This window comes from Tenebrio molitor, chromosome X (assembly GCF_963966145.1).
Source record: "Tenebrio molitor chromosome X, icTenMoli1.1, whole genome shotgun sequence".
In the NCBI taxonomy this organism is placed as follows: Eukaryota; Metazoa; Arthropoda; class Insecta; order Coleoptera; family Tenebrionidae; genus Tenebrio; species Tenebrio molitor.
In genome coordinates, this window is record NC_091055.1 from 5,852,174 (window position 1) to 5,865,914 (window position 13,741).

A 13,741-nucleotide genomic window follows, 5' to 3' on the forward strand; every position below is an offset into this window, starting at 1 on the left:
TTTGGAATCAGTGAAAGACTTCAGTGCTTTCAATAAATGCAATTACGATGTTTTCAATCCTGACAAATGTCTTTCACGCTCCAAGAAAATTGGATCGTTGTAAATAATGCAGCATTTAAAAAAATCAAGAATTACGGTGTTTTTGTGCTGCTCACCCAGACGAAAACGAACAATTAGCTTAAAAACAAACGTTTTAACCCGTTCAAAGGAAATAAGGCCCAGTTGTTTGCGCGTCAAAATTTTACACGATTTAGCACTGTTTGTCGTTGGCAGTACTGAGTGTATTACGTCTGATACAGATTATTACATTTTTTTTGATAAATCTCTTCAATCCTGTCCCTATTGTCGTTAGTTTTGACGTTAATTACCCAATCATAAATATCAACAGATAAATTTATGTCGCATTTTATTAAACGTCGATGAGTAGGGTGTCCTAATTAAACCCTTGCAGTCTAAGGGGAGTCGTCAAACTCACATAAACTATAAACTGAACCTCAACACCGGGAAAATTTCCCCTTTTTAATCCGATTCCATTTGAACCGTGATGCTACTAATAACATGCCATTTTAAAATCTTAAACCTGTTAGTGATTTCGGTGTTTAATCGTCACATAACTACATTTCGCGCCAATGATAATCACAAACCACATAATTGCCGGTCTAGGAATCATCATTAAATACCTTTATTAGAGTAACGTGTATGTAATTTCAATCTGAGGCGGAATATCGAACGTTATCTCTGTTGGCTCATGATAAATTTTTGTGCAGAGATCAAACTTCAACGGAAGAGAAAAGTTTCATTTTAAATACGGGAGTTTTGAGAAATTATATCGGTACAAATCGGAAATTGAGTTGCAATAAAAGACGGAAATAGTCTTTCAAATAATTACAATGGAATGGTCTCTGAACCCGACAAAAAGTACTCCATTAATTAAAGCGATCGTGATCCATAATATCTGAAATATGGAAACTAATCGTTCGTTCACAGTTCGCTGAATAACGCTTATTAACACTAAAATGTCTTTACACGTCTTAAGCAAATCACCGATATAATTACAGCAGTAATACTAGAATAATTAGAACGTTAATTAACTCAAAGGTTAATGTTTGATTTGTATAAGGCAAAAGTCCTCAAGCATGAACGCTCTTTACTGTGTTCGCAAATAGCTCCAAATTAACCTGTACGTTTAAAAACAATGTCAGGAACATGTTTTGTTGTTGCTCATAGAATTGTTTATCATAATTTTGTATCTATGTGTTATGATATGCTGATAATTAAATGTATAAAATATTTAATATACGAGTATACACGGTATGGATGAAATATGGTGGAGGCGCCGGGTCAAATAAATATGTAAATGCCACTAACTATTGCTCAGTTCATATAAACCTTAATTTTCTATTTTAATTCAACTGTAAAGCTGTCAACTTCAATTTATATTTGTATTTTCATTTAAAATTTTTTATATTGGACGCGTTGAATAAATCATTAGAAAAGAAAGTTTCTTCTCTTTTCAAGAATATATACGCATTATATTTCACGATGAATATGATTTTAAAAGAATATTTTTTTTTACTACATTGAATTCGAGAATGCGAGTTTCCATTTGTGAAAGTTTCAGTGATAGAGTTAGAAATTTCTAAGTTACGAATTGAACCAATGAGATTGTAAAAGTGAAAGTGCTGCTTGATAATTTTAGAGTAATTAGATGAAGTCGGGCTGTGAATGCCTTTAAAAATTGAGCAAAAATTTTGCAACTCGTTAAGAGTAATTCCACTTGAATTAAACGCGTTGGAAGCTTAGTAAATTATATTTTCATAACCTTAACAAAGTTTGAAGTATGGAGCAGATGCATAGTCAATATTTTCGAGAACTCGGAGCAGGTTGCAACTAAGTTTGCAATGAATACCTCATGTAATAATTTGCATATACAGGGAACGAGCCTTTCATATTTTAATATTTACCAAAATTATGCTAATCAGACATCGATTTTAATCTACAACACCGCTATAAATTGAAATTCGACTCACCTTCGATGTAGTGCTGTCGAGGTTTGTGCATCAAGTCTGCAAAATAAAAAATGTTAATTTAGTATATTTTCGAACGGATTCAATGGAAATGTTTGAACGAAGAAGGCAAACATGTTTACACGAGTGCGAATCTGCATTTGGTGCAGCGCTCAATATGACTGACGAAAATAGTCATGTCAGAGTAATTTCATCGGCCATGCCTAAGCAAATTAAAGTCCTACTAAGTATGAGCAATACGTTACTAGGGGGTGGAAGGTGCAATAAGTGTGAGTGTGTTTGTAACTAACATTAATGCATGTGGGGACCGCATTCAGGACTAATTAAAAGCGGTGCCGCCATCTCACTTCTTTATTACGACGATAAATTACCATTTATTTCACCGGTACCATGGGAGTAACCGCGAGAATTTTTTTCAAATACACATAAAATTAGAGCTGTTACTTACTCAGTATTTTATTACCGTCACGTCCGTAGAATTATTCAGTTTCAACATACGAAACTAGAAAGCAACACGAACAAAGCGAAAATCTCTGAATTAACTTCTTACAAACGACACCGAAAGTGGGCATAGTTGAATTTTAATACAATCGTCTGGAGTCGAATTTGAGGAAAAGAAAACGATCAATTCCCTCAAGAGTTTTGTGTTACGTTTTACATGTTGACAGACAGGTTTAGGGGTGAAAAATTTTTCACTTTTATTTCTTGAACTTGTCCCAAAGGTGTGAATTCCATATAGCGACATTTGCTAGAGGCACTATGAAATTGAGAAGTAAATATTAACATTTGCCAGTTTGCCACAAATTGATGAGCCTTGTTGTTATCAAACAAGCTTCCCCCAAAACAATGTCTACAACGTTGTTTTCACAAAGAACGAATATACAAAATTATAACAAGTTAAACAGAAAAATCGTCAATAAAAATTGAGGTTTTCAATTTTTTTAAAACTTTTAAGTGTTATTAGTGGTGACATCAATTTTGAGGCATTCTGAAATGTTTGGTAATGTTTGATGATTATATTAATTTTGTGAGAATGCGGTTTCCTTAATGAAATACTGGATACAGATTTTTGTTGATTATTTTATAACTGAGTGTGCAGCTGAGTTCAATTAATGAAATTCTTCTGTTGCGTTTAGTGCAAGTAGATGCATTCCAAATATCGCCGTATCTTGGCATGGCTTTATTGCATGCCAGTGCCTTAATCCCGGTTTTGCATATCAGAACCAATTAATCTCGTCCAGATGGAACTACCCCTTGTCGATAAAATCGTAGCGATGGGATAAACATTTTTGTTTGTGTAATATCAGAAGATTTGTCATTCGTGAGGAATTGGAGAGAAGATGAAAGTCGGAGGATAATTTTTCAGTGTCATTTGGTGTTTTCAGGTAACCTGAAATTAGTTGGGTTATTTTCGTAATAAATATCGTGGTGATAAATCTTTTGTTACGTTGAGAGGTACGATGTTATCAGGAGACCCTAAGAAAATCAATTTCGTAGCTACAAAGCGGATCAATCACCGACGAAAATTATTGTAATTTATTTATCAGAGTGTCTGTATTATTATAGAAATGTGTGAAAAGGTAAACCTCATAATTTATACAAAAGATTCGGAGAACATGCGAACCCGTGGAAAGGGGTGAATTCGGAACGGGGAAAATAAACGTATTGATCAGTCATGTTGTAAGTAAATATTGAGATGATAAATAAATTATATGCTGTGACTGTCGGAGGGATGGTCCGGGCGCTCGGAAGCGGAGGAATCCTCCCGAACAACTTATAACAAGAGCAATTAAGTTTTATTTTGGGGAACATCCCGAAAGAAAAGAGGAAGATGTCGGAAACTCGATACTCTTCGGTCGCATATCGGAATAAAATATTAGAGATCGCATCGAATTAGCATTACAGGTGGCAGCACCGAGTTAAATACGTTTCCTGACTGTTTGTTTTTGTGTGTCTTACAAAAGCTTTTGTGTCGACTGAAACTTCATTAAAATAAAAGTAACCTTTATTTACAATAGCAATAAAACTGATTGGGCACTTCACGCTTTAACAATATGCTTTTATGCAAAGTTGAGTGACATAACCGAAATGAGAAAACTTGGAAAAGTGGAATATAACGGTAGAGAAAGTGTGGATTAGATCTAAAGCTGTGTAAGCTAAAATGCTACGATATGAACTTATAGAAGCTGCTTCGAAACGATAAGTCACTGTAATAAACTGAAGATGCGGCAGCGTTTTCAAACAGACACTTACATCAAGAAATGGAAAGTTGTGCAAACGACTACTGATTTACAAACTCAGTTTTATCCACCCGACTTGGACCACGAATAAACCTTTAACATAAACAGTTTTTAAATTCTCGCTTTATAAACTCCTCTTCGGCCAATTTCCGTTAAGCAGCGAACGAATTTGCGTCTTTTATAAAAACCTAGATCAGAATGAAACCTATCAAGTAGCGAGAGAGCTTTTCCCTTAAAGCACATAGTTATCGCTTCTTACACAATCGTAGCCAACATAGAATTTTTATTCGCACGTTGAGAAAAATATGCTCCCGTACACAGAGAGCCGAACCACTTTATTTTCCACTCGTGCTTACATATAATTTCAAAGCGACCATACTAGCAGAAGTGTTTTATCAAACCAGCCTTTGAACAACTACAAAACAACCAACATTGTTTTACTATTCGACGAGGTATCAATTAAATTAAATCGTTTCAACGCCCAAAGCAACGCTTCTTAACCTTTTTAAAGACGAATATTAATGCGATCACCTGGTTGAAGAACGTGGAACGTATTCAATTTAAATACTTCCATAAGTAAAATAGCTTAAGGAAAACCAGCTATCAAAGCTCCACTCAAAACGATCTCCCACCCGTTAACGTGCACCGTCATGAGCAGGTTAATAAAGGAGAAGATGAATTATTATATCGCCTCCAGGAGGTTATATTTCTCGTAGAAGTGTCTCTAGTTATTTGCTTAATGCAAGCATAAGAACAGCCCAGTTAAGTAATTGGTGTCCCAGTCGCTTAACACTTAGTTTAACCGCTCCCTCGAGATTAGAAATTTGATTTTTCTTCAACAGCATTATAAAATTAAACTTTAAATACATCTATGCAAGCAAAACAATCCCGAAAGTGTCTCGTCTGTGTTCCAGCAACTTAAAATGTGTCAATACAATTATATTTCAACAACATATTAATATAATTAAACGAACCTGGCAAACATTTTTTAAATAACACAAATGCAATAAATGATCCTGCGATCAAAGAAATACATGGATACAATTTAAATTATTAAATTCCTAGCGCATTTCAATTATTGTGCACATAACAAATTGTTTGTTGCATTTAGAATTATTATCAATACATACCCGGACTTAATATTTATTATTAATGTTTATGAATAGTGGATGACTCGATATGTTCAAATTGTTGAGTATAATTTTACCAGAAATTTTGAAATTTTCGTTGTGATGATTCACGACATCACGTTTCATTCAGCTGAAGCAAACTTCTCTGGTACAAAGTGTTCCAAAATAATTGTAGTATCGCAGGTGCTTGGATAAAAAAAAATGTTTGCCACCTTTCGATGATAAGATCCCGCACTACACTACACCACACATGACCTTCAAGCAGCTGGCAAGTCTCAAATATGATTTCTGTTATTCACTGCCTGTTGTCAATATTGAAAAATTCACAAGAAAGTGAAATGGTACCTCGGGTTTACCCAACGAAAACTGGTCAAAATATTTTATTATTCTAATTGGTTTAAAATCAGTACAAACTGATTTAGTTAATATTTTTTGATTGATACACCTAATCTCTTTTGTACCTGTCATTTTGACGGTTCTTAATAGTTGGTATCATTTTTTTAGTATGCGTCAAAATTCAAAACACTCAAATTGTCAAAACCTACTACGATACCACAATCATTTTGGAACACTTTGAACATACTGGGTGCCCCAAAACTCGCGGAACAATTCAGTGGAGCAATGTCAAAATATAATGAGAAAAATGATTAAAAAATCCTTTCAGAAAGATATAAGGGCTCAAAAGGTGCAGCTTTGATCTCGTTTATTTTATGAGTGTGATCAGGTTTCCAATCATTTACTTCATTATTTCCAGCATTTCCAAGAAGTGATTTTATGTCGGTTTTACCTCAAATAACGAATGGCAACAAGGCTTTGATTTTTCTTTCTTATTTCCATGGTTACAACAAAAATGAAATATTTGCAGACTATTGGGATACATAGAATGTTTTAAATATTGCCACATTTAGTATAACAAATAGGTCCATATCTTCTACAAAAAAGAAGATTTTTTTTTTACATTTTACCTCATATTTTATTTTGTTGCGTTTTTGCACCCCGACTGAAACACTAATTTGTAGAGAAAGGGAATAATTCACAAAATAATTTTATATTTTCATCATAAATTATTCTGACTTATCTTGTCGTGGGTTTGGAAAATGTCGATTTTCAACGAAGCTGAGATTTAATTCCGTTGTAACACATTTCACGGGAATAAAATTTTCAGTTTATTTCGATTCTGCTGTACGAACGTCCACTAAATCTGTAATGTTTTCCAAAACATTGGATCAATTTCTCACTTGTGCCGTTTTAGGATTTAGAGTTTCTTTGCGGTGAATAGCAATAAAATCCCGATTTGCTCACGAAAATTTGACTTCTTGGTGCCTAGAACGGTTGGCGGTAAGACGATAGTGGTATTAATGAAACCATCCCCTTGTCTGTTTTGTGAAATTACAAAACAACATTTACCGAAACTCGGAGGGTAGAGGATTAAGCGTTATGTGCTTTGCTTTGGATTAGTCGATAAAAACAATAATTATGATGATATATGGGCTATTTAATGGAAAAGCTCCGGTGAAAGCGTAAGCTGTGCGACATCAGGTTTCAAAAACGTAAATATTTTCAATTGTGCTTTTTAGGGCTATACATTAGCAAACCGGACAGTGGAAGGGTGAGTAGCGAACACATAAACCGACACGTGCTACACAGTGCCATTATATAGACATCACGATTTATACGATAAGGGTGATCGATGTGCATGGACGCCTGATTACTTCTATCTACAAACTCACTATTTACAGTCTCTCAACACAATGCGTATGGTGGTGAAGTAATAGTCAATAACAATTGGTTGTATGCAACAAGATCGATATTAATTAATAAAGTGCAATCCGTGTTAGATGGTTCCTTCTGCGTATCGTTGACTGTTCGATGGCATTTTCACCTCTCTCGAATATAATTTAGTTGTCAATAAACGAATTAAAACATATACAACTATCACTCCCAACAGATAAAATTTCACACCAACGCAATTGTCCTTCGTGCAGTAAATTCAGGCATTTCGATAAAATTTATGCCTCTGTATGGTTTTTGGTTCATTAATCCGATTTTGCGCGGTTTCCAATAGTACTGATTCCCAGCTGATTTATCTAAATCGAGAATCTAGTGAAAAACATGAGGATTCAACGGCCGATAACCAGCGATGTGGTAGGAAAAAGAATTTCTAATTTTTGCCTAGAATGTTTTGCATAGTTTGTCGGTCGAATTTTGGCTCGGTTTGCGGTGTTCAGTTCAAAATTGATTTATTTAAATTGAGGATTAAGTCAATTATGAGACATTACATCTTGTCAAAAGCACGTGGCCCATTAATTTCTTCAAAGACAAAAACAGTCGTTGTTCTTGCATCCACATAAGAGGCAAGGAGTTGATGAGAAAGCGGCGAAAAGGCGTCGTGACGAATGTGCTGTTGAAGCTTGACCCGAGACTTTAAAATGTCTTGCCAACATTTTTATTTATGAGTTATTTTATTACTTAAAAAATGAACGACGACTTTCAAAGCTGTGGAAGCGAATAAGAGATAAGGACCATTATACAAACAACTCTATTGACCAGAAAGACTCCAAGAGCCACACTCGTATTTCCGCTGAAAAGAAAATAAATCTTCAAACGAAAATGTGGCATCTTAAAGTTAACAACATATTCGCACCCGCTGTCTGTCAAAAGGTTCACCCAGAGGCTCATTAACGTCGTGATTTTTCACATCATAACTCTGCGCTTTCTAGGTAGCTTTGAATAAGCGATTTTTTAGATTTTATTTTATTAGAAACGCATGAGTTTGAAATAACGAAACTTTGGGATGTTTAAATGAGAATTAATTCACGACTAATATTACCTGTGGCATACCTAATATTAACCATGCATCATGAGTCCGTGATGTTCGTGCTCACGCCTGAGTAGCGCTATGATACAATATCAGGCGATTAGTTCTAACTGGGACGGTAAGTTGCGAGAAAACGCGCTACGCAGCTTGCCAATTACCGAAGCTACAACGAAGTGATGTTTCACGAAGAATTCCTAATGGCGCAACTATTAACTAAATTATCAAATTCGTTTCGCGGAAACAAGGTAACTACAACACGGTTACCGTTTCATCTTCTAACAAGAAGCCGTGACTGTTCTGATGAAACATCAATTTTTAAATTGTAGTTTGACATGCGGCCATGCAATTCATACAAATACCGATGATAATATAAATTATAATATCAACAATAGACACAACAAAAACACAACGCCGATTTGGTATTGTTCGAAGCCAAATAGGTGAAATATAATATAGCATAAAAATTACTCCATTGATTTGAAATGTATACAAGCAAAAGTATGTTAGAGAGCACGTGGGACGTTATTCAAAGTATTTAACAAAAATTTTGTAATTAATATGATACGAGGAATTCTCTGAGTTAAAATTAGAGGCAAATAATAACACCTTTTTAATTTCAACCAGCAAATTCAGAAAAAATGTTAAAAAATATATAATAATAAGATTAAAAATATTATTGCGTTCTAAGAAAAAACATTGATTTATAGATTAAATTTAAAGGCATCACCAAAAATAGTATTGCACAGATTTTATGAGAATATCCGGGGTCCAAGATTAGAACCTTGCGGCGTGCCAGCAAATTTATGACATTTTACACACAATTCTCTTTTTAAATTAGTCTTTCAAAAGTAGAATAGTTGGGAAATTAATGGATTTAAAATGTGAAGCTACTTAAAATATTGAAGAGAATATTATGGTCAGTTTAGTGGGAAACCTTTTGAACGTAAATGTCTTTGATAACAACTTATGTTTTATTATTAAATATGGCTGAAACGTACTCTCTGAAACAAGTCAGGCTGAAAATGTAGATCCTTCGCCATAAAGCAGTGTAGGAATGTGTGATGTAAAATGTTTGACAGAGGAATAAATTTGCATGTGTAAAGTAGATAGATTCAAATACTTTAACAAAATTACATATTAATAAGACTGGTTCGTAACTTCCAAATTTTTCCTTCCCTTTTGTAGAAATTAGTCATTTACGAGTTTTTCCCCTAAAACAACTATTGAAGAGCATTTTATAATTGAAGTAAATGGTGATTTAATATGAAAGTAAGAATTTTAACACAACGAATACCACACTTCTATAGATTGTAGGGATGCAAAACTAGCAAGACAGAAAGCAAATACGTAAGCAAATTAAACTAATTGCTGGCATGCAAAGCTCTCTGTTTTTTAAAACAGGACTAGGAATTGTTCATTTTGTATAGAGCCAAAGGCCAAAGCTGTTCGGTTTCTTGGAGTGGATTTTTCAATGTTACCTTAATGACTTCTAAAGTCATTTATATTTTTTCTATAAATGGATAATCAATAACTTTGTGATTCAACTTGGATGGTGGTAGGTAGTAGTTCAACGTGAGCAATTTCCGATAAAATGTATGTAATTACAACTGATTCTATTGTTCAGCTGATCTTTAGTTATCTAGATGTTAATTAATGTAGTATCAAATTCCAAATTAGAAGCACATTATTTTAGTACAGGGTGGATACGGTAGTAAAGATATTTTCTAGAAGGTCGATGGAGTTTAGAATTTGACAAATATTTTCCAAAAACTAGTCCTATTATTTATCACAAAATAATAAAGTAATATTTCGTTTTAATACTGGAAATGGAGAAAAAGCAGAAATAGAATTAGATGATTTGGCTCTTATGAGTTATGACATGTAAATTTGTAAATTTGTTAAGGTTGAGCCTTGAGTTGATGTCTAAAATCATAAATTGGAAGAGATAGCAATCAGGGTGTGTCGCGTCGAGTCTGGACCGTGTTTCGGCAAATGTGCAAACTACAAGCTAACATCGAAACTTTCTGCACATGCAGACATAAAAACAGCGAAACGTACAGTTAAAGTATAGCAGAATCGCGGAGACCAACAGGAAAACCACGAGTAAGACTAGAATGAGCAGGAGTATGGTGGGGCGACACCAAGTGACCAGGCATGAGTTCCTGGGCGGCGGAGTAGTGGTGGACGACCTTGAACTGATGCACCACCCACACGAGTTCGTCTCAGCAGGAGCGGGTTCCTGCAAGTGCGAGGGCCGCACCACGCTGCTGTCTCCGGCGGCGTTGACCACGACGCCCCGGTAGACGTTTGCTCTGGGAATGAACCCGTCGTCGTCTTCCTCGCCGCGCAGACTGGCGTCGTTGTAGACCCCGTACGAGGCCACCATGCTCGCCGCCGATTGGGGACCGTTCGTGTACCTCATGGCGGGTTCAGCCGCTCCTGTAGACTTCGACCAGCACCAGCAGGACTGTCTCTGTTCTTTATCGACCGCCGTGGCAGAGGTGCTGCCATATGTAGCCGTTTCCCTTACGTACCAAGAGTCGCTATACGTCTGGGGCGGTTTCGGCTGGCGGCTGCTCGTATTGTCACGTGTCACGTAGTAATTCGAATTTATTCCGGGCTCTCCTTTGTAATTAATTTTGTTCGCGCTCAAAACCATTTCTCACTCATTTTGCACTTTTTACCAAAAGGAAGACGCATCACAATTGGCTCAGAGAAACGTTCTCACCGGTTTTTACCGGAAATGTATATAAAGCAACATGTTTATCGTACAACAACAAATTAACTGTTTTTAAGCACATGCTTGTTAGTTTTTGTTAGCACCATCTCGTTCCAGACATCGTTAGAGAACACGACGACTCTGCAAAATAAACACATATCAATTATTAATGCACCATCCTAACATTCTTAACACACACAGAATTCATTAATCAAAATTATCTTAAAAACGGACTCACACACACCCTGCATAAAATTGATTAAACATACCCCTCCTAACCACACTTAAAACAAGATGTTAAAGTTAGCTTCACATAAAAGCTTGTTCAAGCGATTCTCAAAAATTACACTAAATACTTTGTAAAACCAGTTCAATCAAAACTGAAATCCGAACAACTTTGAAAGTATTCTCATTAACTCTCATTAACTCGTTAACGCTCAGTGGCCAATGTTTAGTGCAATAATGGAACCCCACTTTTGTTATTAAATTACCTAAACTCTCCCTAACAGACATATCTAGTAATGACAACTATAATTTGATAATGTACCGAAGAGAAAAGAATATATTTAAAACTGAATTATAAAGCAGTCGGGTTTTCATAAAAGAAATGTATTTTTTATAACGGGCGTTTTTTTTTTAAATCTTGCGTCGAAGTTGACGTTGAAGAGTCGATTGTGAACGCATCACCGGATTACAACTCTGATTAGCTGTTTAAATGTATCTTAACTTTTTGCGTGTTTTTAATAAGCAGTTTGAGAAATCAGTGTTTTTTAAGACGGGTGGGTTCATCACCTGTTAAAATCTAACCTCACTTTTTGCGTTGTTTCTCTTTTTTATCTGCAGTTTGAAAAATCAGTGCTTTAAAGACTTCAACGCCAAATTAAAAAAAAAAAAACCTTCATTTTACTGCCTATTGCGGCTATGGCTTTGACAGTGTCAGATTTTTCGTATCTTTACTAACTCAGTTAATAAACGTCAAACAACTGTCATAATAAATCAAATTTTAATGTAAAAATGGCTTTTACTTCAGAACATAAAAGATTCATTATTGAATCTTACTTTCGTAACGGTGTTTTCAATAACGGAGAATGGACATACAGCAGGTATATGCAACCAAAAATACTTCCATGCATTCCAGAGTATCTGTGGACATACGTCCAAAATCTCAAAGGCTTCTTTGATCTAAATAATTGTTGATCGCACGGTATATTTTGACGAACATTGAAAAAAATTAATTAAATAAAATTAATTTCTAAGTACCCAAGACAGAAAGTTTCTTTATTCCTATTGTAATGCAATGTTAAAAGAATTGGCACATAATTTGTAGTTTAATTTTCCGTTCCTTTCTTGACGTGTTGCTGTAAACAAATTCTAATTTGTAACCTGGAGCTAATGTGTAGTACAAAGTAAATGTAAAATATGAATAAAATACCAAGATTTTCCAACCGACCACTACAAAATTTAGGCTAATCTACATAAAATGTTACTTTGCATTAGTTCACTTCAATACATATTTATCATATAACGAAAGAACCTAAAATTGAATGTAGTGGCTTTTAATGATACGTTATTGCTCGATTGTACGCATGTACACTTTATACATTATTCCATGTTATTGAACGAGTTCCAGTTAATTTGTTCATAGGAAAGCAAACTGATTTGGTTTTTTTGTAAGGTACTGTCATTAAATATTTTTTTGCAAGTGAAAATACGAACGAGAGTTAAAGAGTTTGGTTTAATTTTGAGTAGGTGTTTGTTAGAGATGAAAATTAAAAGAAAGTAACGATTTCGTTCGCACCGTAATCCTGGCGTATCGTTGCGAGTTTCCTTTAGCAACAGTCGCTATAGGTGAGGGAGTGTAAAAAATTGATTTTGTGTATTTTTAGACAAATATTTTAAAGTCAATAAAACCAAGTAATAGGTAATTTTATTTCAATCAAAATCCGTGATGTTTCCTTACGAATGTCGTCCTTCAATCGGGTGATTCGTCCCCGTTTCCCGAACTGGCAGGATTCATCAGTGCTCCGTTTATTACAAATGTTTGTTTAAGAAAAATGTGTACAGGAGCGCATTTTGAATCAGTTTATTGAAGAAATGTAACAGATTTCGTGTTTATTTTATATTTTAGCTCGTTTTTCATGTGGGTTGTAACAAATGTGTATTGAACGTAACTTCACAGATGTGATGAACTCCACCGGTCCGTGAAAAGGGGTGGGGCCCTGTCAACTTTAATAAATAAAGTTGAAAAAAAATGTCGGCAATTTTAATTGAAACGACACTCCCACGAAATCAACTAGGCATTCGGAAACACCGATATCGGCGAACTTACAAACCTGAAACTGCTAAAAAATTCCGCTGATTTAATAATCGCTTTAATTGAACAATTTTGTTCGGCATAAGTAATGCGATACGTTTCCTGTTCCGTTCCCGGTAGATTTAAAAACTACGTGTGACACAATGAGTAATGTCACCTTTATTTTAGCACCATTATCTGGGTAAGCATGATATTCGTGCAATTTCTTTTATTGCAGATAAGCGAGCTTGATATAAGTAAGCTTTAATTACTTTCAATTTGTAACTTTTTTGAATATCTTTGTAAAACTGCTCGAATATTCATGGCCACTTATTAAGCCGTAATTAAAAATCTGTTTTGTATGGAATATTCTGAACAACTTGTTGAATAAAATAACGCAATTTGGCATTTTAAGAACGTGCTAACACGACACAATCCTCACATCTGATCGCTCGAAATTTCCCTCTTATGTGTTTGTTCAACGCGAAATGACCGCGTCAGTTTTTCATCCGGA

At 35.0% G+C, this 13,741-nt stretch overlaps 1 protein-coding gene across 15 annotated transcripts in view; it reads right to left on the reverse strand.

The window, feature by feature from the left end:
- The window catches only part of LOC138139832 (agrin-like), a 149,121-nt gene that overhangs the window by 52,638 nt on the left and 82,742 nt on the right, over positions 1-13,741 (reverse strand). For 9 of the 15 annotated variants that reach the window (XM_069060364.1, XM_069060358.1, XM_069060362.1 and 6 more), the window contains one exon: positions 2,031-2,066. In XM_069060364.1, coding sequence (XP_068916465.1) covers positions 2,031-2,066 — 36 coding nt within the window. Of the gene's footprint in view, positions 1-2,030; positions 2,067-10,273; positions 11,076-13,741 lie in introns of those variants that run through there. The other 6 variants (XM_069060352.1, XM_069060360.1, XM_069060356.1 and 3 more) reach the window with 1 other exon arrangement.